This window comes from Anopheles aquasalis, chromosome 3, assembly GCF_943734665.1.
Source record: "Anopheles aquasalis chromosome 3, idAnoAquaMG_Q_19, whole genome shotgun sequence".
Taxonomy (NCBI): Eukaryota; Metazoa; Arthropoda; class Insecta; order Diptera; family Culicidae; genus Anopheles; species Anopheles aquasalis.
In genome coordinates this window covers 7,700,001-7,727,500 of record NC_064878.1, presented here as the reverse complement: position 1 = coordinate 7,727,500, position 27,500 = coordinate 7,700,001, and the positions used below count along the sequence as shown (strand labels likewise).

The window sequence follows — 27,500 nt, the reverse complement described above, 5'->3', positions numbered from 1 at the left end:
TGAGGGTTTCTTGTGAGGCTTATGTTTGCTTACAACATGCTCTGCACTCGAGAAACGCGCGTTGTCGTTGCTGAAGTAAGCAAAACTGCGAGCATAAGGCGTAAGAACGTCAGTCGGAGACGACAGGGACTGTTGATTCACTTGTTGAGTCTATTCCACAGAATGTTGTTTGTTCTTTCTAAGTTGTTGTTCTTCTTGAAGCGCATATTTAACTAACAAAAGCGAGCAATTCTAGCTTCAGCAACAACCCACGGGCTCACGGGTGTTAAGAATTACTAGTTTGTCCTTCAAACAGTCAAACATATCAATAACCTTTGAACGAATGCTCGTATATTTACCCATTAACATACCTTCGCTGAAAGGCAAAAAAGGGTGACCTGCAGTGGCTCAGATGTTTTTTGGGCGGTTTTTTTTGTTGGGTTGGGCCCTGCCACCGTTCGATTGCATCATGTCTTATCTAATCATTGCATTGCATTGCGAGGTACGGTAGATAGTAAAGACGTTGTCGTCTATACCAGCTACTCAAATGGAGAGAGAGAAGCGCGGAAGTGTGACATCGTATCATGATGGACACATGGGAAAATAATCAAATTACTTTCTGAAAGTTGCGGTTCACCTTCATTTGGTTCACAGAAAATTTAAAGCAAAGAGACACAAGACAACTGGAAGCCAACTTAAATAAGTTAAAAGGATACAAGAACACAACAAAAATGAACCATAGTATGAAGAATACGAAAAACGAATAAAATTTTAAAAAAAGAAAAATTAAACGAGTACAAATGCTATTAAAACAATCTGTAACTCGAATGCGCTAATGGGATGTACTTGAGAATGTCGTAAACTCCTAACGGGATCGCCTATCTCGATCTTTTCACTTTTCCCCATTCTAATGCCTGCTCTCGACCGTCGATCCTGGTGGTACGATATGGAAATTCAGCAAAAAATAAAAAAAGGAAAACATATTTATAACCTCTAATCCAGTGTTCCAGTTTTCCGAAACACTCGTAAAATAGTAAAATCATTTTCGCTCTCTATATTGCTAGACCGCCTCGCGGTGGCCAATAATTTAATTTTGCCTCGTTCCGTTGGCCTCGAATAGTCGGCCTGGAGGAGGTGGAGGAAGGAACAGTCATCACCCACCGGCCGAAGATCATCAGCATGTTGCACCGCACAAGAGCAAAACCTCACAAGACTTTATCACTCTCGGAGCCATAAATATGTTCAACATGGCCCAAAGCTTCGTCTCTCTCTCTCTCCGAGTGCTAACTAATCCCTTCTGATGCCTGGTCAAGTCACTGGCACCGCAGGGGCACAAATCAGGGGCGCACACTCGCTAGGCGATGGACCGATCGATGTTCCGGACCGCTTTTCACTCTCTTGTCCCAGGAAGATCCAGCAACAGAAAAAAATGTGTGCAGTGTTCTCGAAGAGGCAAAACAGCACTCTTTTAACAACCAATTAACTGCTTTTACGGTGCTGGCATAACTAAAAGCGGCAAGACCGGGCCGGTTTTAGATGCAGACAATCACTTCCTTCACTTCAGGACCACGTCCAGGGCTTGCACAAAGTGATGCCGGACTTATGAATTGATAGCTTCATCAGCGAGCATTTGCTAGCAGCTAGAATGGAGGTAAAAGATGCGGCAAGTTGGCTGTGCAAGCGCCGAGCACATCCCGCTGCACCTGCTTCCTTCGATTGATCATCATTTTGTCCCGTTCGATTACAACTTCCTTTCGCAGATAGTACTTTATCATATGTACACCCCACCTGCCCTAACTTTACCAGAACCGACGCAACGCATGCTCCAGATTCGGATGCTGCTGTCGCACGCAGCGAACGCGCGCTCGCTGCATCGGGAACGGTGACTCTGGAGCGACACCGGTGGCCGCACCCGGACCGTCGTCGAGTGGACGGGCGCAGATCGGTTTTGGTCGTCGGTGCGTTCGGATCTCTCCGCGTGTTTCGCGCTGCTCTATTCCATTCACGTACCGCGCGTACCGGGTTCGCGTCGCGTCGAGTTGTCGTTGAAAGTTTTCCAAAAATTCAAACACTGGACACCTCAGCACCTCTGGTGAGGTTATCGGTCGTCGTCGCGTGTTCGCTTTTTTACCAGAGGTTAACGATCGCAAATTCCGAGGTATTCGGTGGAAAGGAATCGAAATTTATCATCTTCATCTTCCGCGAAGAAGTTAATCCACCGCTGACTAAAAAAAAGTGGAGTGGAGTGTGAAAGAGTAGTGCGCGGAACCTCCTGCAGTGCGAGTGTCCCGCAGAGGACCGGTAATCGCAAAAAAAATAATTTAACGCAACTTATCGTCTTTCCCGTCGCCGCCCGGTTGGAACAGGGCACGGCCACGAAAACGGCCACGCAGTGCAGTCGCAATCAAGCGATTGATTTAATTGAAAAGATAATAAATTCTTACCGGGATCCCACTTCGGCACTTCCCTCCCTGGTGCAGTGACTTCACGGTTGTGCGCTTCACCAAAAGTGTCTCTGGTGTTGTAGGGATCGGTCGGCAGTTAAGGTCCGCCGGGACATTGGTGATCAGTCTGTGTGCGAAGCAAGAGCTCTGCTAGTAGCTGCAAGGTGCAACCTACGCACCAGTACAGCTTCTGTTAACTGTACCGGAAAAAAACCGATTAAACCAGTGATCATCTTCCACCCAGAGTGATAAAAGATCAATAAAATACCTGCCGCATCGTAGAAGCGACACCTGATTAGAAGTGAAGTGTTAATAGCACACGACACAGGCGCGCTATTCGTATAGAGAACATAACTTATAACCTGCCGGTGAACTAGCAGTTGGTCAGCAAATTTTGAAGAATAAAATTAACCACACACCACGGGCACAACAATTGCAGTGGCTCCATTCTGCTGCCAGAACCTAGCGGGAAGTGAATAAAATTAATAAAGTGCCACCCCAGTGGCCAGTGGATGAGATTTCAAATCGCAAATCGAAGGACACACCTCCTAACCTCGTTTCCCCCTCCGTCGCGGTTTGTGCGATCGTGCGAGAAAGTGTCGACTCGGTGTTCTCGGTGTAAAGTTACCGCTTTTTTTTCTCTCCTGTCCCTCACCCTGCGAGGGTAGTTGCGTGCAAAAGGGAAGGGGCGAATTGATATAAAATATATTTAAAACAAAACGCAACGCGAACTGAAGACCGGGGACTGCTGGTGGTTGCAGAAATTGAATCGAAAAAAACACCGCTGATTTGTTCACGATCACGTGCCGTACTCGTGTAACTGCTGCCGCAGCCGCTGTCGGGTGGTAGAAGGCATTCGGTATCGAATTACACAGGTGAGTGGCCACACATCAGTTGCACATTGCGTTCAACAGTAAGGTAGGGAGCAAGCTTCTTGAAGGTTCACGATGCTGATGAGCAGAAGTCACACGATTGGGGTTGTGTAAGGGGCCCTAACGCTTACCAAATGCTCAAATGACAAGAGGCAGTACACGATTAGTGGAGAACAGCTTTGCATCCAATGCATCCTAATTGAAGAGAACCTTAAGCATGTCAAGGTGGCAAAAGATTCATATAGAACCGCGTTTCATCGTTTCCCTTCATGTTTATGCTAAACTGAATGCTGCGAATGATGATTGCTAAATGCTACATAAAACAAACACAAAAAAAAACTCCGCGACAGTGCCAGATGTGCAGAAAACTCTCCGCCATCTAGCCTAGAAAAGGGGTACGATTGTCACATCCTCATAATTGCCACGATATGTCAGCACTAGACATCGCTAGACAGTGTCTTTGCGAGCGGCTTTCATTAAGCGACCACCATCACTCAAGCTCTCTTCTCCTTAAGCTTGCGGCCCACCTTTTGTCGGCTTTTAATCGCAAAAAAAAACCCTTAAACGGTGTCCTGTGGCGCTCACAATGCTAACTCGCAGCTTGACGCCTCGTCTAGCAGCGCAAATCATAATCACAGTCCATGGTCGGCACATTTGTTGTCGGCATTTTTCCGCCGCCATTTTTTCCGAAAAGATTCATTTGTGCCCACGCGGAAATGCGCGACGAGCTCGTGGTCCTCTTCACAGCTTGCTTGCTGGCTTAATGATGGCCGAGCGACGAGGACCCAGGAGGAAAATCTGTTGCCGTTCCGTGTGGGCCCCGCCGAGAGTGTGGGTCGCGATGAGTGCGATTTGCATTAACTAGGTAAGCGGCCCGGTTACAGAGCTATGCACGAAAGCAGGATTATTTTGAATTTCATTATTTTTCTCCTTCCCTAGCATACAAAAATGCTCTTCCATGTCATTCTAATGATACCCATCTCTACTTTATCAAAGAGGCTCGATAGCTACACAATTTTGTTATCTTCACGGCATGAACATTGCTGCTGGCGAATACATGTCCCTCCATCCCATTTTAACCATTTCCATGTTGACTCATTTTCAATTTGATTCCTTACAATTCCGAGCATGTGCTCGCGATGTCACCGGAGGAAGGGCTCTCGTGGTGCAGCGATTGACCTTGCATCAGGTTGATTGTCATTGCCTCCCGGTTCAGGTCCAGGTCCTGCAAGTTGTCACCGTATGGAACAGTAAAGCAGGCGCGTCCCATTACCCAGCTCCCGTTCAGCTTTGCCATATCCGTGTCTATGTATATCGCCTCAATTTTTTTCAGTGCACCTCGATACTGGAAAGGTGAACCATTTCCTAATCGCTTTCCTAATCGGTAGCCACTCCACAATGCTGCCGTTGATGGTTATCTGGCCCATCTTTTTGTTTTTCGAAGAGCATAATTTTACCCTTGATCCTAGCACATGCTGTAATGGTTTGTATCATCATTTGATTAGCCGTTGTCTTCGGTACGATCTGGCGATAATCAAACAGCCCTACAGCATATCCACCGAACAGCCGAAACCTGCCGATAATATTTTGCAGTGGCATGCATTGTCCATGGCAAAAGCGATTCCATTCTGGCGCATACACCGAGTCTCTTGATTGTTTGCTTGTTCCATTAGGCCTTGCAGGCCAGTGGCAACATATCAATATCGATCGGCAATATTTCGATAAAATAATCATTGGATGCATTTTTTGCTTTTCCATTTCACGCGCACGTTTTTGAAAAACCAAGCTGCTTGAGCCATTCGCTCTCCACCAAGGCGCGCTCTGCTCTCCCGTGCGCCTTATGCTCGCGCACTCTCTGACCGCCGTGGTCGCATACGGCAAGTGCAGTGCCCGTTTGCTTGCCCCATCATGCCTTGCCAGTCAATGACCTAACCGATTTTCACGAAAATCAAATCGGACATATCAGTAAAATGGAGTTTTCCATTCATTTTCGTGGGTCAAAATCATTCATTGGATGCATTTTTCGTTTTTCCGTTTCATGCGCACGTTTTTGAAAAACCAAGTTGCCTGCGCGATTCGCTCTCCGGTTTCTCCACCACAGCACGCTCTGCACTCGCGCAGTCTTTCTTCGTTTGGCTTCACTCGAGTAACGCTCAGCGTGACGCTCTCCCTTTCCCGCTCGCACTTGCTTCTTTTGCGATTTGGCATCTCTCTCCTCGGTGTCACTCTCCCCTTCTCGTTCGCGCTCACGTCATAGATGGTCATTTGCGGTCTCGCTCAGCGTCAGTGCGGACTAAAATTTGTATAGTGATTGCGTCCATCAATCGGTCGCCCCGGACCGCACCGGAGTGGCCACAGAGTCGAAGGCAGACTGGGCCTGGCTGGCTTCGAGCAATTAAAGGCCAATGGCCAATGGGTGGGGGTTTACGCAATGCTCCGAATATCACTTGCGATCATAATTGGAGGCACGGCGTCGGCCACGGATTCATAGTGCCTCCAGTGCCGCCCTGACGTGTGAGGCAGACAGATTACTTTGCATCTCCTGCTACCGTGCACTGGTGGCACTGGTAGCAATGGCGCGTCGCTGCACTAGCGGACACACCCTCCCGGAGGCCAATTGTGCCAATCACTTAATCAAGCTCGCACGCGGCTCGCACGACTATTGGCGGGGGACGTTAGTGGCGCCACTTCCACGCCGTCTTAAGCCTATGGCGGCTTATCGGCCATTTTCATCATCGCCATCCGTTAGGCGTCGTGTTACACTGATTGCGCAGTGGAGCCGCAGTGATTGCTGCGACGGGCCCGGGTGACAGACAGCTTTCGCGATCGCAGGTTTAACCCCCCGGGGGACGTTAGTGGTACAAACTAATCGTTAGCGGTAAGTTCAATGTTGCAATGGTTTGACGAATGCGACAGAACTGTGCAGGAGCAATTGCGAGAGGAGCAAACGAAAATGAATTGAGTCTTTCTATTTTTGCGAATTAAACGCACGAGTCCGATCTTTAAAATAAATATTATTCGTGTAAAAAATAGGCAAGTTCCCATTTTTTAATTTAAAATGTCACGTGTTAATTTATCGTCAAAGTACCCTGCGCTTCGAAGAAATAATTGTGGCGTAAAAAAGGAAAAATCCCAGTAACCTATGAGGATCTTTTGTGCTGCGGTATTTTCAGAGGCACAAAAAAAGTGGCGAAGAACAGTTCATTAGCTGAGGTCATTATAAAAAATATTGTGTTTAGCAAAGTATTTGATTTGAGTTTTCAAATTTGTGGTACATTTCAACTCCGGAACATCATTGTTTGAATATTGTCAACCGGAATACGTGTCTGGTAAGTTCGATGAGTGGAATATCGTTCCGAACAACTCAAGTAGCTCTAAACCAACAGGAATTCACTCTATAAATGCCATAAACATGTTATTTGATGCGATTTGATCTTTTAGTCACTTTAGAGCCGTATTTATCGTTTTTGAAGTTGATCATTTTTTAAGCTAAAAACCATGAAGTCATCCGGGTGCAGTGAAGCTTACATGGCGAAATTTTATTCCTCAAGCTATCGAAAAAAGTTCCAAGTGAAAAATTCTACTCGAAGGCAACGCGATGCACTTTCTACTTGAAGGACAACTTCATTGACTTGTGCACCAGATTTGCACCCCATCGGGTTTGCTCTGGGCGCACTAAATTGCTCCATCGGTCCTCGAATCGATCAATCACCCATCCCATACTGCAGCAGTTCGCGTACGTAATCCATACGCGCAGTACGGTACAGTACGCGCGCGCAACTCGGAGACGAAGTCATCAACATCCCTTCCTTTCCCACGGAAACCCCTTTCCACTCTGCTCGTGATACCTTCACAACCTTCCTCCGTCCGATGGCAAGTAAACAATAATCATACGATATGAGGGTGCAGGGGCAGCACGTTGCCATAGGATACAAGGTCGCACGAGACCTCGTCGATAGCACGATGCCGGTGGCGGCGTCATGTTGGCAAAAATGGTACCAAGCATCACGCCATCACGCCCCATTCCACTCCATTACACGACTGCTGGGTGGTGAATTGCCATGGAGCACGAATGGGAATGATGTGGAGGTTGATGATTGGTGGGGGTGTGTGTGTGGGAATGTTTGTGTTTTGGTTGGTCACCGCAACTAGTCATACGATAGGGGCACAACAACAGGATCGCAGTTCAGGGAATTCCTCGGCAGAAAAAAAAAACACACCGCGATGATTCAACACCTTCGCGGGTGGCGCGGCATTCGCCGAAGTGATCCACCTCGTCATCTCATCATCACCCGATTCAAAATAGCCGTTAAACAGCACCAGGTAACTCACTCGCGCTCACTCGATCACGAAACGATCGATCGATCGTGGAGCTTCATCTGTATTTGCGAGATGGGGGTGATAGGGGTTAAGGGGATGCTGCGTGAAAGCGTTATGAGCTGCCTAACGCCGCCGTCCACGACGCTGTCTCGCGAATATCGTCATAGAAGGCATTATGAATGAAGCACGAAAACGAGAACCGGTGTACAAATACACTCAGCAGCAACAGTGGCAACCACGTCATCGACCGCAGGTGGATTGCCCGGCCGGCCTACGTCATACATCGTACGATACGCGCGAGATATGCGAAGAGCCGAGCCGAAGGTGCGCACACTCGAGATCAGCCGAGCACGCATTGCGCACCGCTGGCTGCCACGAGGCCAACGAGCGACGTGGAAGCAATCGCGGACACGTCGTCGACTACCACAAACAGCGGAGAGACTGCGAGGTTCGCGTTCTCACCTGATGCGCGCGGCCTCAAGTGCAAGTGAGTAGCACCACGGGAGCACCAAAACAAACGGACGGGCGGGATCGGTGTTGTCACCTGATAAGTGACGACAACTGGCTGATTCTGGTGGACTTTATGCGCGGCAATCGCAATCGGGTGTAGTAGACTTCCCTGGAACTGCCGAGTACCCTTCGGATACCCCCCATTAAAGGGTAGCGTCTGATAAGATAAGGAACGGTTGGCCGGTACTACTACAACCTCCCTTCCAGTGTTACCTCCGGTTCCGGTGCGAATACGCAATACACAAGCAAGGGGGTAGAGGATCTGCAACGAGAGGGTCTCCCAGAAAGCCCCGAAACTTGCTTATCACCATGATAAGTAGCTCATCCGAGCGCGACCGCACACCATGGCGCCATTGCATCAGAAATTTCCGGCGAATCGCGATCACGCGGCTGGTGTGGAGTGTGTGTGGTCGTGTGGCATGATGTTTGACCGGATCGCGATCGTACGACTTTTTCCGACACCTCCCTCACCCTCAACGGGATCTTCATTTCATTCCGTCCTCCGCGTCCTCCTGTTCGTTCGTTTCGCGATCCGGTGTTGGAATGTGTCGGACGATCGGTCTGCGGCGGGTACACCCGTGGCCCGACCGTTACACACGGTTGCGCGAAGTCAGCAGGTTGGTGCGATCGAGTTGGTTTCGTTCGCAACAGGGTGTTCCTGAGGTTCGCGCGCACGAACTGCGATCGCGCGCAGAACTTAGTTATTAGCACTTGCTAATAGCCAGTCCTAATGGGCTGTTCGCTGTTCTTGTTGCGTAGGGATCAGATGATCTCGATGGATGATCGATTGGGAGGCTAAATTCTTCAGCTGCACTCCACGCAACTGTCTTGCGATTGATCGTACGCAGGATCTTCCCAAGAATCGGTTTCTGAATCACTTCATGTCCCTTGTTTGGGAATGGAATCCTCCTACATGCCGCCCGGTGAGACCACCCAATCCGGTCAAGTTCGTTGCAATAAATCCTAAGCTAAGCTGATTCATCACCCTGTAGCTCTCAGCTCAGAAGTAAACGTAGCTACACGCAACGTCATCGTTTTTTTTTTCGCCAACGGCTGACGCGCTCGCGCACACCGCCTTTTCCAACCTCCTTAGGCGCCTCGAGAGAGTGGGGCCCGAAGTTTGAACCCGAAGTCAATCGTCGTCGTTTCGCAAAAGGCCCGTTCAGCCCGTTCATATAAAATGGTTTAAGTTGGCCGCGCCGCACGCCAAATTCGTACTTTCCGTCGCAGACGACCGTTGGTTGGTTGGTTGATTGTGGACGACGCGCCAAAAACACTCGCTCAACTCGACGGACGGCACGCGGGAAGAAGGAACGCAGAAGGAAAAGGAAGGAAAGCGGTTACATCGTACGATCGGTGCGGAATATTGGAAGGCCCAGTTTCTTTTTGTTTGCTACAGTTTTTTTTTCGGGTGGGTAGGTTTCTGTGGTGCTCTCTGTGCTGTGTTTCAGGTATTGCGTTGATGCGAAGGTTGTACGTGAGTGTGCCAGGCGGCGAGAAAGCTTCTTTCGCGATAGTATAGTGTACTACCGAGTAGTGTGATGAGCTCTCGGCTCCCAAACCGCACCGTTCTACCGTACGTTTCTAAGGCCATCTACCTATCTCTGGTCTAGAACATCGCGGGAACATCTCATGATGCTCATGATGTTGGAGAGTGAGTGAGGGGATGCTGATGCTGAAGATGGAGCTAGCGGTAGTAGCTAATTTTACGCCCAATTAGCGCCGTGCTTGAACAGTATTTGCTGGCCGCCGAAGCCGCTGTTTGATCGCCGAGTGGTTGAACGCAGCAGCACCAGTGAAATCGCGCCGGATCGCGTGATCGTGCAGACGTGCACTATCGCCGTCTAGGAGGACAGGAACAGGCATTAACGGAAAGGCAACAGAAGAAGGCAAAAGAAGTGTGTGTGGTGTCTTGTGACGCGAGACGCGGCATTTGTGTGGCAAGCGAACTGAAATACCCGCGTTGTCTAGAAGTTTCTAGAAGAAGGAGTGATGCGAATTGTGTGGTCCGTTGTTACCTAGAGTGTAACTGAAGATACTAAATCCACTTCTCTTTATCCTTCCTATCTCTTTTCTCTGCTCTCCAGATCCTGTTGTGTCCTGAGTGTAAATCGCAAAGATAGGCAGTTATGTCGCAAGTGAAAGTTCACCAACATCGTCGCCAGCAGCAGCAGCAGCAGCAGCAGTGGCTTGGGCTTGGGGCTGCACTAGAACGTGTCACTATGGTGCTGGTGCCCTTGATAGTGGTACTGCTGTCAGTGACAGTGACGACCGGTGTCCAGGGACTACAACAGCAGGAGCAGCAGCAGCTACCAGCTGCTCTGCATCCACATCACCATCAGCGGCATCAACAACAGCATCATCATCATCATCATACAGACAACGTCATCGATTTTGATAACGCCGATCAAGATGATGACGGTGGTGGTGGGGGCAGCGGTGGCCGAAAGGACCACGAAAAACGGTTGGAAAACTTCCTGCTCACCGATTTGCTCAGTGATGGTGAACGGGAACGGCGTCTCGTTTGGAACGGTATCATCGGAAAGGAGACCAGCATCGCCGACAATAGGTAAGCAAGAGGGTGGGCATGGTGTTCTCGATATCGATTTCCCTAGTATTTTACAGCAACCATGCCGGGTTCAATTGCAATCGATCCACGGATGCGCTACGACCGGATGCATCCGGTCCACGTGCGAGGAAGCAGGGCCGGGGACAGGAACAAAGTTGTTGGCAAAACTTTGGGCCGTTCAAGCAATTAAAAGGTCCGGCCTCCTGCACTCTTCCGTTAAGTGATGGACAATCTTAAGTGTCCAGTAGGTGGGCTTAGGATTGGGAACTTAATCGCTGTCATCACGTCGGGAGGGTGGTCCCCAACCACTAAAAACCACTCATCATGCCGGACAGGTCAGCAGTACTCGTCGTCCGGACCCGGGATAATTGTTGACCAAATTTTCCGGTCGTTAGCCACTCGAGCCCAAATGCTCTTCATGCACCTCACTGACAGTACTCGGTCGGTGTTTAGGGAATTAGCAAATCTTGTCTAATGGCCCCTAGGCCACTCGAGCCTTCGCTAAAGAGTACACCACCTAGCTGGCACCGATTTCCAGTAAAGCAAAAGGTGCAAATTGAACTGCCTGATCAGGCCCATTGATGGCCTCACTTTCCGAAACTTTTTGGAGGAAACCAAATAGTGTGGCGTGTGGCACAGGACTAGGGGGACACATAACAGGAAGGCATACATTTGAATGTGAAGTAAGTTGTGACGTTGCGCACCCGGCACGCGCCCCACGGCCAGGCGTTTCGTAACCCATTCCGTTCTTGTAAGGCGATTATCCAAATTTTGCATTTTTTCCCCCGCGATTCGTATCGAGGGCCGTGAAACCGGTCCTCAGGGCATGATTGGGCATGGCAACAAGCATTGCCAGAACTCCGTCCGCCGGTCTGATTACAACTGGTCACCACAAATTTCTACCTGATCGAATTCTTACTCGTCTCCGGTATCGCAACCTCGGTGGAGAGAAGCGATCGAATCTCCACACCGCGTGAGCCAGTTCACCTTGGACTCGACGCACGATCAACTTGTGGCATCGCGCGACCAAGAAGCCTGTGACGACGTCTAGACGTTTAGACGACTAGACTGGGTAGGCTGATTAGATTCTCGCCTACTTAGTGTGATGGCTAAGTCGATTCGAATTCAGCAACAGCATAGAATCGAAGAGGGCGTCGTCACCGTCGCCGTTGCTATCGATGTAATCGAATGATCTCGGGCCGACGCGGATCGGATGATTCGCCAGAAATACTGCTCTACCCCTTGCCCTGCCCTGCCCTGCCCTGCCCGTCCTCTGTCTGCTTGGTGGCGCTTTTGCGAATCCCGAACTCGCGAGACGAAACTAATTTTAAAACATCGCGACACACCATCACCACCACGACGGAAAAAAGGGATGGAGATCAACGTTGCCGGGGGTTTGCGGAGTGTGAGTGGGAAATAGATCATACGATCTCTTTCGGGTGTGCTCGACGTACTTGGAAGATCGCCAAAAAAACCTCGCACAGTCAATGTGCGTCGATTGCATAATACAAACTGTGCCCCATCCGTCACATTTTGACAGCGGCCAGTTATGAGTAAACGCCGCCAAAGTGTCACATCGCCCCACCACCCCCCAACTAGCTTCTATTGTTTCCGTTTTAATGGTTTTGTGTGGGTGTACTGGCGTGGTCGGGTGATTTGTTTACAAACCTTTTCCTTTTCGCGGTTGGTCCTAAAAATAGGGGGACATGGCGCTAGTGCGAATTGCGCTGTACGACACATGCGACATTGTACGAAAGGCCCATAACCTCAAACTGACGGCTCCCGGTTCTCAGAAAAAAAAACCGACAAATGGTGGAAGGGGGAAAAGATGGGACTTACCACGACCACGGCACAAACGCTGTGGTGGTACCGAGGTAGTCGAGGAGTGTCGAATTGGACTTTATCGATGTTGAATTAACTCAATTAAGTTTGTGCGCGACTTTTCTGTGTCCATTAATTGATTCGCATACCACCACCACCACCACCACATCCTTCCTTCGGGGCCCCCTTTGGGGCGAGTTGCGGACAACACGACAATATGGCGATGGCCCGGTCACTGTGGAAGTTGACCCGGTTTTATTGATGGCAATCGACTTGCCCGGTGCCATCGTTCGGTTGCATCGTGGGGGCCTCGCTGTGTGTGCGCCCTCCTTCCCATCCTTGACATTCAAAATCGCCTCACCTCGCTAAATCTCGCTCCGTTAGCTAATTGAGCGATTTGATTGGATGCCGAGACCGTCTAATTAGAAGAAGGGATGGCGAAAGATGGATCAGCGAGCGACGAGACAGGGAGAGAGAGCGAGGGAGTACACTCTTTTGCTCTATTAGCATATAGTACCAGGGAGCAGCAGCGGGATGCATAGCGCACTTCAACGAGCGAGTTCATGGCTCCCGACATCATCATCAATGCTACCACATCCTACACCATCCTCTAAACAACAACATAGTACTTGACCCAACCCATCGAGTCTCGCACCGCGCGCTGGGCTGGTGGCGTGGCAGTATGCAATGTCAAGCACCTCATCGTGCGCTTCTGTTTGCAGCGGAAGTAGTAGCCGAAGAGTTAAACAAATCTCACCCACACCCAACCCCACCTGGAACTCAGCTGTTTTTTTTTTCTCTTGTGTTTGCACTCGACGACACGTCACGGAGCACGTCTTGGCGACTTGGCGTCTATTTATTCCTTGTATGTTTTTGATCCTCGGCCCTTTCACGCGGAACAGACACAGCCGCTGTGCTATGCTGGTGGTTCTGGTGGAGTGGCACATTAAGCGAAGGGATGGAACTTATGCCGTACGCACGAAACGGCATCCCGAGAGAGGGTGTAGCTGTAGTGAGCAAAACATTAAAAGCAATTTGCCTCAATGACAGCGAAGGGGCAAGACAAAGGGGCACCCCTCAGATATCCCTACTGTCTCCTGTCCGAAACAATGTATTCACGACCAAGTGGGTAGGGTACCGTCGACAGGACTTTTAGCAAAATGAGCAGCATCCCTGCCGAGCCGTGCGCTTTATTATGGTGCCGGTTTGGTTATGCAGGTCACCCCTCACCACCACCACGACCAGAGTATAGAGTAGCTTTTGTCTCACTGCTGCCATTTGATACCATGTCCCGGGCCACCAGGGGCCCAAGATTAGACGGATTTACACTTTGCTTAATTCGCAATAATAATTGTCGCATGGGAATTGGTGCCCGGTGATGTCACCGGTGGTATCAGTTTCAGGGCGCCAGGAATCGGGATCACTCAACTAAAAATCATCGCCTTTGTCAGCAGTTTCGTGGTATTAGAAAGCGAAAGGCCTAAAATTCCACTCCACGGCGGATGTGCTGCGGACGCTCCACTGGCGCGGCTGAGACCGCGAGAAATCGCGCAAATTTCCGTCACACGCTTTGCGTTTTTTGGGCAACAGAGGCGCCTCTGGCGGATTGGCTAATTTTAGATGGTGCAGTACAGGAACAGGCCAAAAAGAAAAGAAAAATAACGCGCCATTTGGGATGCAGAAGAAAATCCGCATCAATCGCAATGGTCAGTGCCGCGTGTACCTCCTCTTCTCGCTACAATGTCGCGAGCAGCGCGGTCTTGCTATGGCCCCTTGCACCGGTGTCATGGATCGAGTTCATTTACGTACGCGTTGAGCGTTGCGGTGTGACGCTCGGTGGCGCATGCCGTGCGATCGCGACCCTAGCCCTAGGCGGCCCACCATGCGGCTGGAGCCACCACACTCGAAATGACATACAGTTCGCCCTGCGCCCTGGCGAAGGGAAATTTATGCTCACTAGCTGTCTGTCTGTCTGTCGCTCGGCTCGACGTGGGCCAGAAGATTTGTCGGTTGGCCGACGACATATTGGGCCACCTGAAGTCAGGGGGTGTGCGGCGGGCCGGATCGACGTGTTGATCGGTCCGGTGTTTTGACAAGCGTTTGAACGGCGTGACAAAGTCACGTGCGTTTCGTCCCGGGGCTTTGCGGGTGATGCGTGGGCACACGGTGTGTGATTCAAGAATTTATTGCGTTCCGCTTGACGACTGCGCGCACCTCGTGGGATGTTCCACGATGCTCCTGTGCTACCACGTGGTCGGTTTGGGGTGACATTTAACCCGCTTCTACTGTTCCGGATCACCGCGAATCACGCCTGTGCCCCGAAGAAGTGGTCACTTCTGCATCTCGCAATCAGTTGTCAGCGGCCAGCTTGTTCGCTAGTCGTCAACAAACCTATCAACCTACCAACAACATAATCACGACACCGCACAACATGATACCATTTATCATCGCGAACATGCGCCCGGTTGCGCGCCATGATGAAGCAACTATGGTTGGTGCCCGGAGTTGTAACCGGAACGGGAAAAAGCATCTCGCAATGCTCATCAGCTCACCATCACCGGCATCAGGTCCCTGGGGCTATTATCAAGGAGGAGGAGCAGCTCGGGCATAAAAATTCAAAAATACATATTCTGCCTCCAGAACAAGGGACCAAGGGCTATTTCCCTCACGATACGGTTGCCCAGAGCTCGTAGTTCCCGCGGGCATCATCATCACCATCATCGTAGTCCAGCACTCGTGCTAGAACGACGTGCTGCGCGACAAACAATTATCGTTTCGGACTCGGGGGGACGTGGGGGAGGGAGCTCGGGGATTAGCGTATAAATTTGGTCACTAAACTTTTATGAACTCTCTGGGCCTTCATAAGACCCCAGATCCCTTCGTGACCCCTCTCATACTCATTAGCGGCGGTGGTGGTGCCGGTGGCGGCAGCAACGGAAGGGGCCCTTTCTCGAAACGATTACTTAATTTACGTCGGATATCTTACAACGGCTCGGAAAGATCGGATATCTAGAACGGTGGGGTGGAAAAAGATCGAGGAGCTAATAGCAGCAGCAGCAGCAGCAGCAGCTCGAAGATTGTTTGGAAATTCCATTCCACGAGAATACCGACGAGTTGAGCTCATCTTTCGACGATTCGTTCGCCTAAACCGTTACCGGTGGATGGATCGAACGAGGATGAGCCCGGTGAGGGGGGGCCGACAACAAAAGACAACGCCCCGACACCGACCGGTGGCATCTTTCACTTTTAATTAATCGTCACCGATCGCGTCGCGACGAGACTGGCCGCCCGACCGACCGACCCGCTTCTTATCCGTCTTCCGTCACCGAGATGCCGAGTTTTGCACCTTTCTCATGGGGTGGAAGTGACTTTCTCCCTGATCTCTTCTCTCCGGGCAGCGGACACTTGACGATGAAGCATTTGCTGGGCTATCGTTGCTACAGCTGCTGCTGCTGCTGCTACTACACCAAAGCGCTCCCAGTAGTGGCCTCAAGAACAATAAATAAAGCATCTGCATCACACGGCAGAGCATCGAACTGCAGTCTCAATTGCAGCCATTCTCCGAAGGGCCTTTAGAGGGAGAAAATTGTTTATTTGAGCTGCAGCTCTAACTTCGATTCGCTGCCGATTATTATTGATCATCATCGGCCACGGTCTCCTGGGCATGTTGGGAGCAGCTTGTGCCTTTGAAGTTTGACGAGAGAGCTCTGTGTTGCACGCGTCGCACTTCAAACGATCGCGCAGAACCCTCGCTGGTGGGATCGTTAATGTTAATGGTTCTCGGTCTAATGATGCCCGTGTCTGAGCAGCGCTGTCCCGGCCCGGCTCCTAGTCTTTGCTCAAGAAAGGAAAATTGATTATAGTTTACGACAGCGACACTTCAAACATAATATATAGTGCGCGATCTGGGCCCCCCGCTCTGAAGCCCGAGATTCTTCAGATTAAGAATCAATAAAATCTTATTTGATGAAGGGCCGCAGAATGTGGGAGCGGAACTAGAATGCAGGAGGGGTAGTGGTAGTACAAATCATGTTCTTAAGTTCCACGTGGAGTGGAGATTATCAACAATCGCTCTTTACAACCCCCAAAAAATGAAAGATTTTAGGTAATAATTCTGACAAATGGAATGTCCGTGATAGTCTGGAGGAGACGAAAACTAGAACATTCCGTTAGGATAAGGGTAAAAGGTGCAATGTAATTTGAAACCAATAAAACAAAACCGCAAATTGTCGGCAAAACAGACAAACGGTCTGTCGGGAGATGAAAAGACCAGGAAGCGGCACAACAGGAAACGATCCTTGCCCCGTTTTGGAACACCTGCTCACCATCTCTATGGTACCGATCTTTCACGTCAGAAACTCCACCAACAATTTGGAGGAAAGCAGGATCGTAAAACGTGCCAGCAATCGATCCAAGGTTTCGCGCCATGAGACCTCCAACCAATCTGTGCTCGAATAGAGCTCCAACTTTTGGCGTGACGCCGAATCTGCGCCTTTTTGCAGAAACGTTGCAGCCAAATTGAGTTCAAGGCAATCTAATGCGATTCAATGCCCTTTGCCGGAAGTTCGGGTTCACATTTGGATCGGATGTGTCCACCACTTCCGAGTTGATGGCGAGTCGTTTACGGACGAGAGATGTGGCCCGCGGTAACCGCAAGACGAAACATTTTTGCATACTCTTCCGCGACGCTCTGTCGTCCCGGGAGAGAGAGAGAGAGAGTGAGATGTGGTTCCTTGTCCGATGGGGCAGTCTAGATGGATGGGACTGGATGGCCATCCTTCCGCTTTAATCGGATTTATTCTAAAAACCCTTACCATACAGCCAGACCATTCGGCAGCCGCTGCTACTGTTGCTGCTGCTGCTGCTGATGGGAAAACGGACACACGGAAAGTGTCCACACATGTGTGTCCGGCGTCGCTCCAGCGCAGAGCAGTGCACGGCCGGGCACAGAACCCTTGGGTTCCGCTTTCTAAGTGCGGTTTTCGAATTCAAATAAACAATGCGAGCGAGAGCATTGGTTGGCCACCTTCTTGATGCGGTGCCGAATACTCCCAGCATCCGATTTAAGTGTTTCGCCCCCCTTCTACCTGTCTGCCTCGATTCCTCCCCGGTATTCCCGGTAAGCACGAACCCTTGGAAGGGTGCGAAAACCCGGAAAACCTTCGCTTTTCCTTATGTCGTGCGAGACACACTCTAGCTGTCGTTTCGATTGACCTTTCACCCGAGCACCCGAGTGCCCGTTCTGTGGTTCTTTCTTCCAGCCCGAAAAAAAAGAGGAAATTTGCCGAAGAAATTGTCATGATCCAATTGTAAAGCAACGGCGCAATTGGTTTCGGAACACGCTCGCTCGCAATCCCTCCCGCTGCAATGAGGCGGATGATGATGATGATGTAGCAATTGATTCGCCTCTCGCCTCGCTGCACAAATCATCAAAAGGATGGCCAAATCGGCTCTCGAATGGTCGACGACGGCTCGTTGGTGTCGCCGATGGTGAAGCATGGTTTTTTGGTCACGTTTCGGCGGCCACTCCTTACACGGTCCGCGTCCGAAGGTGTAACCCCTCGACAGAAAGAGAAAGAGAGAGCGCGAGAGAGAGGCCAAGATTTACGAGATTTCGTAACCTTCAAGAGCAACCGCCAAACGGAGCGCGCAGAGTTTGCTGGGTTTGCGCTTTGACTTTGTTTTTGGGTGCTGCTCCAATGGCCACAATCGGACCCCGGTGGGTTGTAAAACCTTCTCTCCTCATCGACATCGTTAAAAGATGGTACCAAAAGCCCACCTTTCCTGTGTTTCTGTTTGTGTCAGAGAGAATCGAAGCATCGTACATATCCTCCAGCCCTCATCCCCGATGGTGGACATAAATTATGCTCTCTCGATTCTGGTTTCCCGTGGGCTATTTAATTGGATTCCAATCGATCGTTCGATTCGTTTGCGGGCCCCCAGCACCACGGGATGACATAAACGATGCCCTAATGAGGACAATCGATCGGTGAAGATCCGATCGGTCTGTACGTATGGTGTCCATCAAGCGCGCCTTCGCCTTGGGAACCGAATCAGAGCCCGTCAGAGTGATATGTGGGTCACTATCGGCACCCCACACAGCACACGCACGCGCCGCGAGGTTATCAATCCGCGCCCTCCCCCCGGAAGGGGATCAGTCAGAATGTTCCTGAAAACCAGTTCGATTACTGGTTTCGGGTCTTATCATTTCCGCACACACATTAGCACCACAGAACGATCCAGAAATTAATGATTCCCCATCTCTCCCTCTCTCCCTTTCTTGCAGTTCCAACAAAACGCTGATGCTCTGGCAGATGGCCACACCGAACAGCTTGATCCAGATCATCTACAACAGCGAGGGCGATATGATGGACTGCGAGTACGTCCGGCAACGTTCGATGGTGCACCAGTTCCGGGCCCAATTTACCGCAGAATTCGTCCAGGCACGGACACGTAATTTTACCTCCCCCTTCACTGGCCCAGCACGCCATTCACTCGTCTCAGATCACGAGTTCCGGGAGTACATCGAACGGGACATAGTGACGCCCGAGATGCAAGAACTGCAGTACAATGTGTTTGAGTTTCCGGCCAGCAACGGTGCAGCGAGCTCAAGAGCACTCCCACAGACCTCCGCCGTTAGTGATGCGTTTGGGATGCGGAACCTAACGTACATTCCACTGCGTGCATTCGAGGAGATACCGGAGGAGTTGGCCGGTTTGCTGAACTATCAGGAGCTGAAGCAGCGGTGTAATGTGCGGCACAAGCAGCTGAAAGAGATCGCCAGTGGTTTGCAGAGTGCGGATCCGGAGCGTCAGCGGATAGCGAACGAGAAGCTGCAGAGGTAATTGTCCACTAACTGGCGCCTGGCCCCCTTTCCCCTCTCCCCTGTCATCCCGCACATACAATGCACCCCCAAATCACCCAAAAATTCCCACGATTGATGCACGGGGAACAGTTTATCGGTTTATCAAGTTAGGTAGCACATATCCCGACCTTCTGCACCCCTTTTTCCTTATTGCACTGCAAGTACGGAAGGAATGACAACCGAACGAACGTGATGGACAGTTAGATGACACTTTTTAAATCCGGTTCCGTGGTTGTTGGCGTACGCGAGCGCGCGCGTTCGTTTCTTTCTCGCCTATCCAAGTCACCCAGGAGCGCTAGGAAAGCATGAAACTAACCTCACAACTAGTAACCAGCACCAAATCGAACGAATCGAGGAATATACTAACAAGCACGAATGAGATGGAAGTAGTTCCTGCTCGGTGTGTATGAGGAGGTCACAGGAGCACATTTTCCGTCTCTCCAGACCTGCGCGGGCATTGATGGAAAAAAAAACCAATTGGCAACACCTTTCGCTGAACGGCGCCGCAAACCCATCATCGGCTACTACTTTCACGTTGTGCAACATATCTTTTCTGTTGCGACACGCGTGTTTGTGCGTGCGCATGCGCCGCCGTTTGTCGTGCAACACTTGGCGGTTCTTCGCCTCCAACGAAAGTGAAGAAGCACGCAGCGACCCCCTGGACGGGATGCCCACGACAAACGCTTGCGTTTGTGTTATCATAAATCACGCCAAAAGCCTCTGCGGTCGAGGTGTTGTGCATTTCATTCGTGGAATGCCGTTAGCAAGAAAGTGATAAAAAAGGCATGAAAATTAAAGCCGATCGACGACACGCACCTGATCGTGATGATTATGGTGGTGACGACGATGATGATGATGATGACAGGGTACGGCCGTACCGTCAGCTGACCTTTTTGGTCGATGACGAACTGCCGTTTAATGCCCGCGTGGATTCACGATTAATCAATCACCACCGAAAGGGGGGGGGGGGGGGGTGGAGAACGAAACGTGTCGACCGCATCGGGTCTTATCAGGCTTTCGTCATCGGTCGGTCCTTCCGGAGGCACCGAAGATCGTTTCAGCAGACCTGGGAGGCTGGAATGTTGTTGCCACTTTCGTTGTCTAACCGTTTCCTGCTGGAGGGATAGATCCGGGGATAAAGTAACACAAACGATTAACAAGCACACTCTGGTTGAGGAACATAACACATTAATGCGGTTGAAGATGAAGGGGATCACATGCATTTGCGCAAAGAGTAGAGTAGTAGTTGAAGTGTAACATAGAAAAAAACGGTTCAAAAGGGTTAAAACTATATTTAACAATTTTAAATAGTTTGATACTTTTACACTTAGTTTCACATTACTAACTGTTGCTTGATAGCTACTTATTTATCCTTAATTTGATTTTGATTTATCAGTTTGCATTATTATTTAACCCTAACGAGTGATACTGAGTTTTTATCTCTTCCGAAGCGTTATTTTTTGTAAATTAATTCATTTTCATATCCTTTTCGTAACAATTGTCTTTAGTTATTACTTTTTGCACATACTTCCCCCGTTTTCTTTAAACATTTTAATCCCATTTTTAAGTACATTTACCCACTCGACCGTACCGTAATTAACGTTCGACTTTCTTTTTATTTTTTATCTTTCGTTTCGTTTCTTTCCATTCGCTCACAATTGTGTACGCATTAACGCGAATGCTGGTACACTTACTTGTACTTATACAATTTGACACGTAATTGAATGATTGGTTTTTGTAAAATCAAACAAAAACATAAAAAACTACGAATAACGGCGGTAAATAATACAACACAATCCGACAACGCAAACGCATATGCATTCTACACAATCGCGGCACAATCACAATCCTTAGGCACAAGCGAGCGATCGCCGATTGGTTCCTGTCGCCGAACACAAAGTGGTGCGGTAAGGGTCATTCGGCCAGCAGATATAACCAGCTCGGAGGCGCATCACGGGCGGATATGTGCTGCCGGAAGCACGACCACTGTCAGCTCATGATTCCGGCCATGGGCACCCGGTGGCAGTTGTTCAATTTCGGTGCGATCACGCTCAGCCACTGTGCCTGCGACAAGAGGTTAGTTGTTGATTTTGTTTTTCTGGAAGCAGGACCCCAGTTGAGGGGCATTCAAGGAAGAAACAGAGAGAGAGAGAGCGAGAGAGTGAGAGATTTCCATAGAGAGAAAGAGTGAGACAGAGAGCAGGCGCCGCTGGTCATCCCGATGCGGTCTTCCCACGATGTAGGTCACTATCTTATTCCAGAGATCGAATCGTAACACAGGTAAGCACTACAAGCAGTCGCAGTGCCCTCGTTCGATCATTCGGATCAGGTCATTTCCAAGCGTGTTTCGATTGGTTCGATTCCGTAAGGATCTCCCCACCCCGGTGTCTATGCGGAGTGTCCTTTTCGAGAGTTGTGATGTTCCCGTTGTAGCATCGATCGTTCCTTCCCCGAATTTCCATCCCCTGGTGCTCCTCGATCCCCGATCTCGATCTCGATTGAAATTGATTTCGTCTGGCGCTTGCCGCCGGTGAGATAGCGAGAGGATCAATTATGAAGAGCCCTTTCCTTCCTTTCCCTTTCCCCGTCCACTCACTTAAAAACCGAACTAAAGCTATCGCTCTCTTTCTTACCCCCTCCCCGTGGTTCGAATGTAGGCAGCGGCGCGATCTGTCCAGCATGCTGCGCGTCCCGGGCACCAAGTGGTGCGGTAAGGGCTGGAGTGCCCGGAATTACGTCGAGATGGGCGGCAACTCGAAGGCGGACCGGTGCTGCCGGCAGCACGATCTATCATGCCCCTTCTGGGTGCTGGGCTTCGAGACAAAGTACGGACTGTTCAACTGGCGCGTCAACACGCTGATGCACTGCAGTTGCGACGAAAGGTAAGTTATCTATTATTAGTTGTTATTATTTTACAAAAGCCGGACCTGTCCTCTGACCTCTCTTCGCTCGAGGAGAGATCTCTATTTGTTGTTCGCGAATGGCGCGATTCCTGGGCGCAGCAAACGCTGATTGATGATCGTTCTCGTTCAGCGCGCTGGTTGGTACCGTTTACCACCGCCCCGTTTGGGTCTGATGGGTAATTTGTTACCGATTTCAGTGGCCTCAAACGACCACCCCCATCCTGCTGACCACTCGGGGGGGAAGGAGGTATCCCGCTGTTCATGCCAGACTTCAACTTCGCCCGGGGAAAGTGGATCGAATTCATGATCGAAATTGATTATAATGGATGATGTTTCAGGTTTTCTCAAGCAGCTCAAGCAGATATCTATGGCTGTGCGGCTACCGCAGAGGAGTCGAGCCTCGTGGTGGTTTCAAATTGAAACATCACCTCCCTGCTGGCCGGCCGGCGAGACCGTTAGTTGGTTGCGCGTGTTCTCTGATTTCACCGATTGATTCGAGATCGATATCATGTGCGTGAGCGACAGGCGTACGATGATCCGAGCATTGTACTCGGTGAGAACCAATGTTCTTTCTCCGATCGTCCGTCCAAAAGATGCCAATCAATTTGGTCAAGGTGAGAGGTCGGTTTGAAACGCGCAACTGGCCACCCTTAACAGCTCATTAACAACCTCTTAACTCGGTGTATCACGGTGTACCATCACGAGTTTAATGGGTTAGTGATAATGGCTTTCGAACTACATGATCACCTACAAAAGATATTAATGGAATAGTTCCCGTACAAAAAAAAAACAGAAACCGAACTCCTTTAAAGCGAAAGTCATGCACCGAACGCGTCACCGTCACTAAACGGTCACCGTAGAGAACGCGGAACCGAATCTCCCGGTACTTCTCGCGGTCATTAACGTTCGATTAACGAATTTGTGGTACTAAGGAGGCTCTCTATTGACGCACCGGAGTTTTTTTCCGTAGTTTCTTGGTGCGAATCGCCCTCAGGTTAAGCTCCTATAGTTACTGCACAACGACAGTAAGTGAAAAAAAAAAACGGAACCAACTTCTGGAAGAACGGGGCTGTTGTGTTCACTCATTAATGTCGGCTTTCGGTCAATTAATGGGACGGCGTTTGACGTGCGTCTAATTACTTGTTTCCCCACCCCCACGGAGAGCATCGAAAAACAATGTCAGGATTGTAGCGTCAGGAAGGCAACGTAGGCCTGCGTTCTTCTGCAGATTACAGACGCAAACACGCGGAATGTGTTGAAGGATTTGTCCGAGGGGTGTGTCTCTCAGTGCGAGCGAAAGCGGGTCAATCACTGAGGAAACTGACACAGATTTGTTTGTGCTCCTCGGTGCACCAATTTGCTTGCAGTGCTCATCTCATTCTTTGGAATGTGTGATGGCCACCGAAGCAGTTCCTAATTCCACTTTAAATAACTCGTCTCCTTCGGGAGTAATATTTTTATAAACTCTCCTACAGTGTTTGTTTAGGCGCTCCGAGGAGTTGTTATAGGGGTCGCACTCTTAATGATGTGCCCGGCATCCACCATCCTTCATTCGGTGGTCCACTGGAAGGAACCGGCCAAGAAGGCAAGGATAAAAAGGAGCAGGTTCACCATCGTCATCATTTAAAGGCGCCATTCCAGCGCCCCAGAACACGAGAAGCCGATTGGTTCCGTTTTCGTGTTGGGGTTTATGACGCAGGAATTGAAACGGAACGGACTGCTGCGGACGAGGGTAGTTTGAGCGAGAATTGATTGACTAAATAGGGGACGCAGCGCGTGTGCCCGTCGGTGCTTACCTTGGCGCGGTAGGTGGCAAGCTGTGAAACGAACGGCGATGGGCTTTGGGTGAGGGGGGGGGGGGGGAGTTCGCTTTTGCTGACGTTTGCACCCTGGCGAGCCGCAGCCTTGACCAGACGCAGAACTGGACGACGACGATGAGTGATGGAGTTGGTGGCTTCAAACATGGCATGTTTCGAAGGTTCGCGTGGAGCGCAGGGACCTTTCGACTTGTGTGCTCTTCAACAAGATATATGAGGCCAGTTTCTCAAGGAGAAGGCGCTCCTTGAATTGATTTGTGGCATTATTCTTGGGACATTGCCTTTTATTTCAATTGTTTCTCTTCCGGAATGATGGATAAAAAGGTTATCGAAAAGCAGAAGAAAGATTTGGGTTAGTGTGTTCTTCCTCACTCCACACAAGCATAAACCACAAAGAGAAACATCCTAATGATAATGAGCGAATAACAATCCCCCCCGGGAGAATCGAATTGGGATCGAAGGACAAACCACTAAGCAGCAGGGATTATTAATAAGTGAGCAATCAATTCCCGCGGGGGTCGCTCGCCTGGTCCCAGCGATTGCTTTCTCCCATCACCAACTCTTGAACTCTTGCTTGGCTTGTGGACGTCTCGGTGGTCTCGTATTCGTATGAAACAATTACCTTTTTCCGAGGGCAGAGACAAATGAGGAATATGATATCCCCATTTCCCCAGGCTTTGCCTAAACCTCCTGGACGCAAAGAAACGGTAAGAATGCCGTCGGTCAAGAACGCGGAACCGATTAGTTTGTGTTTGCTTTTGGATGGACCGCGTGGATGACCAGTTGGAGCCCTGGAGGTCGGTCTTGCCGGTGCCGGTTTGTGAAGATTTTTATCTCGCTAGACGTACAAATTGATCGAGAATGGGAATTAATTATCGAGATGCTATCCACCAGCCACTTGCCGGCGGAAGAGTGGCCAATAGAACGAGGCGACGCGCGACAAATGGTTGCACCATGGTGGAAGAAGAAAGGAGAAACTCCCTTGATTCCTTGCAGCTCATCCGTTCATCATCTTTGCACTCTCACCGCTCACCGCTCTCGACTCACCATATTGACACCTTCCTTCCACACGAAAGGACTGAAGATATGCGGCCACGATAAAGAGAAGCGGAAAAGAAAACCGGCCAGAATGGGAGAGCGCCCCCCCCTTTGGTGGCAGAAATGGCGGAATTGTCTGCAATTTATGGTTTCGCATAAACTAGCGCTACTAGACACTCCACTCCGCGCTAGGTGTTCAATTCTTTTCGTAGGCCTCTGCGGCTGTGGCCCCTTCAAATCTCGGCCCTCTCCTTCCTGGACGGCCAAGTGTGACCAAGATTCGTTCCACAACCGCGACCGAGTGTGTGCAAGAAAGTGAAAGCACTTGAGAAACCCCCCCCGGGCGACTCTTCCCGGTGGGCTTGGCTACTGTTACTCCGGTAATTTACTCCCGGGAGGGGACTTTTGGCGTGTTGGCTTGTTGTGTGGCCACCAGGAAAAGGACGGTCAAAAACACCACAAGTGGACACATCTGTCATTGATTTGCTGCCTCTCTTGCTGCTGCTGCTGCTGCTGCTGCTTCGGTTGGCCATATGGACCGCCATTTCGCCAATTAGTTCCGGGCTTCGGACCGGACCCGGTTTGGCAGCTGGTCGTCACACGATCGGTTGATGCGAAGGGGCCCAAAAGATCGTAGATAAATTTGTCATAATCTATTAGCACAGAACACGGGGCACAGCATTCATCGATAGGGCATTCTATGGGATTTGATTGATTGTTTCGACCGGACCTCGGTCTGGTTTTCGAATGATTCGATGCGCATGCGATGGCCAGGGAGTGTCGCGTTCTTGTGGGAAACGAACGTGCGGTTTATCGCTTCAATCGCTTACCAAAATGCATCTCCGATTCCAGCTTAAAGTGGTTTTAAAATATTGAAGTTATGAGCTGACGAAAAGAGTCCATCTTCTCCAGCTCCATTTTCCTGCCAGTTCAAGAAGAAGGTGCTAATCGTTTTATCGCTTCATTCACTGGAAAGAATTGGCTGGCAAACGACGTGGCATCTTAATTAAAATCGTCAACTGAAGAACAAAAACCAACTCTTCCACGGCGACTGTCTGTCGTCTTCTTCGCGAAACACCACCACAAAAGGACTAACGGTGGTACGGTGTGGTGGTGTGGTGTGTGCTATCTGTTACTTCGTTTTCCTTTCTCGAGAAAAAAGGAGGACAGCGACAGGACGGCCACGGTGAAAGGATGTTTAAACTGGTAATGAACAATGTTACCTGCCCGCCTGCGGTTTTCAAGGTGTTTGCGACGCACAACAACGACAACGACGACGACATTGCAAGACGACGATGTAAGAGATGAGGTGTTTGGTGTGGTCTGTTGTAACGAGTAACAATAAAAATGTCACCAACAGGATCCGCAAGCAAAAGGGATATGTCCTTGCCTCGTGGTTGACACACTTGGGACCCACGGTCCGGATGAGGATGTTACAATTAATGAGCCAAACAGCTGCACAAGTGCACGCCATTTAATGCGCACGATGGTCCTGGCGCTCGTGATGCTCCTGCTAAGGACAAAACGGACATTAATCCACCTCTCGACCGACAACGACGCCGTCGCCCCGCGTTAATGGTAATGACACATTTCGATTTGACTTCCCGACGATTTTCGGTCTGGGGTCTCATAACTTTTCCAACCCCACACCAAGGACGTACCGCTGCTGCTGGTGGCAGTTTTATGCGGTTTTTCACGGCGCAGCATAAAAGCGCTCGAGAAACTCATAAAATCGTGCCGAGTCACGCCGGGGATGATTTGTGTTGGGCAAAGTTTTCGGTTCGCGTCCGGCCAAGCAGTAGGTAGCAGGACGAGAGCACAGTATTGGCATTAATGCATTGATTGGTCCCGATTTTGTGCCGATTTGCGACGCAAAAGGACGCTCGGCGGTCCGTGTCTCCCTCTTACGGTAAATTGAAACCGAGAACCGTGATCACTATCGCTCTTCGGCCAAAGAGGAGAAGAGGAAAACCAATTGTTGTCAGCAATTGTTACCATTGTCACCATCGGCGATGGGTACACGCTTTCCGGTCTCGCGGCAGCCTGGCTTTCAGATCTATAATCTGGCTGATCCTGGGTTCAATCCAGGACGAGGGCGAAGGATGGAAGGAAGGTTCGATCTGATAATCCGGTTAACAAATTGAATTGTATCATATTATTAGATGCTCACTACGAGCATAAAGCAAAGCGTGGAATGTATACATTCCAGAAAGAGGAGGGTAGAGTGGAGCGTCACACTCGGTTCTCGGTGTTCTCGAAAGCTCAAAGATTGCTATCTTTATTGGTGGCCACACTGTGTTGTGTCACACTGCTCCTTCTCCTCCTCCTGTTTCTTCTCTCCTTCAACGGGAAACACGCTCAA

At 50.1% G+C, this 27,500-nt stretch overlaps 2 protein-coding genes across 8 annotated transcripts in view; one reads left to right on the top strand and one right to left on the bottom strand.

The window, feature by feature from the left end:
- Window positions 1-27,500, bottom strand: part of LOC126577757 (zinc finger protein 569) — a 63,372-nt gene that overhangs the window by 33,083 nt on the left and 2,789 nt on the right. The gene's annotated exons all lie outside the window — the stretch shown is intronic.
- LOC126577762 (uncharacterized) overlaps window positions 2,014-27,500 on the top strand; it is a 27,365-nt gene continuing 1,878 nt past the window's right edge. For 2 of the 7 annotated variants that reach the window (XM_050239649.1, XM_050239656.1), the window contains exons 1-4: window positions 9,349-9,536; window positions 10,213-10,694; window positions 18,802-19,356; window positions 22,038-22,262. In XM_050239649.1, the coding sequence (XP_050095606.1) occupies window positions 10,255-10,694; window positions 18,802-19,356; window positions 22,038-22,262 (1,220 nt within the window). In that variant the 5' untranslated portion in view covers window positions 9,349-9,536; window positions 10,213-10,254. Of the gene's footprint in view, window positions 3,299-6,592; window positions 6,625-9,348; window positions 9,541-10,212; window positions 10,695-18,801; window positions 19,357-21,234; window positions 21,457-22,037; window positions 22,263-27,500 lie in introns of those variants that run through there. The other 5 variants (XM_050239650.1, XM_050239653.1, XM_050239652.1 and 2 more) reach the window with 5 other exon arrangements.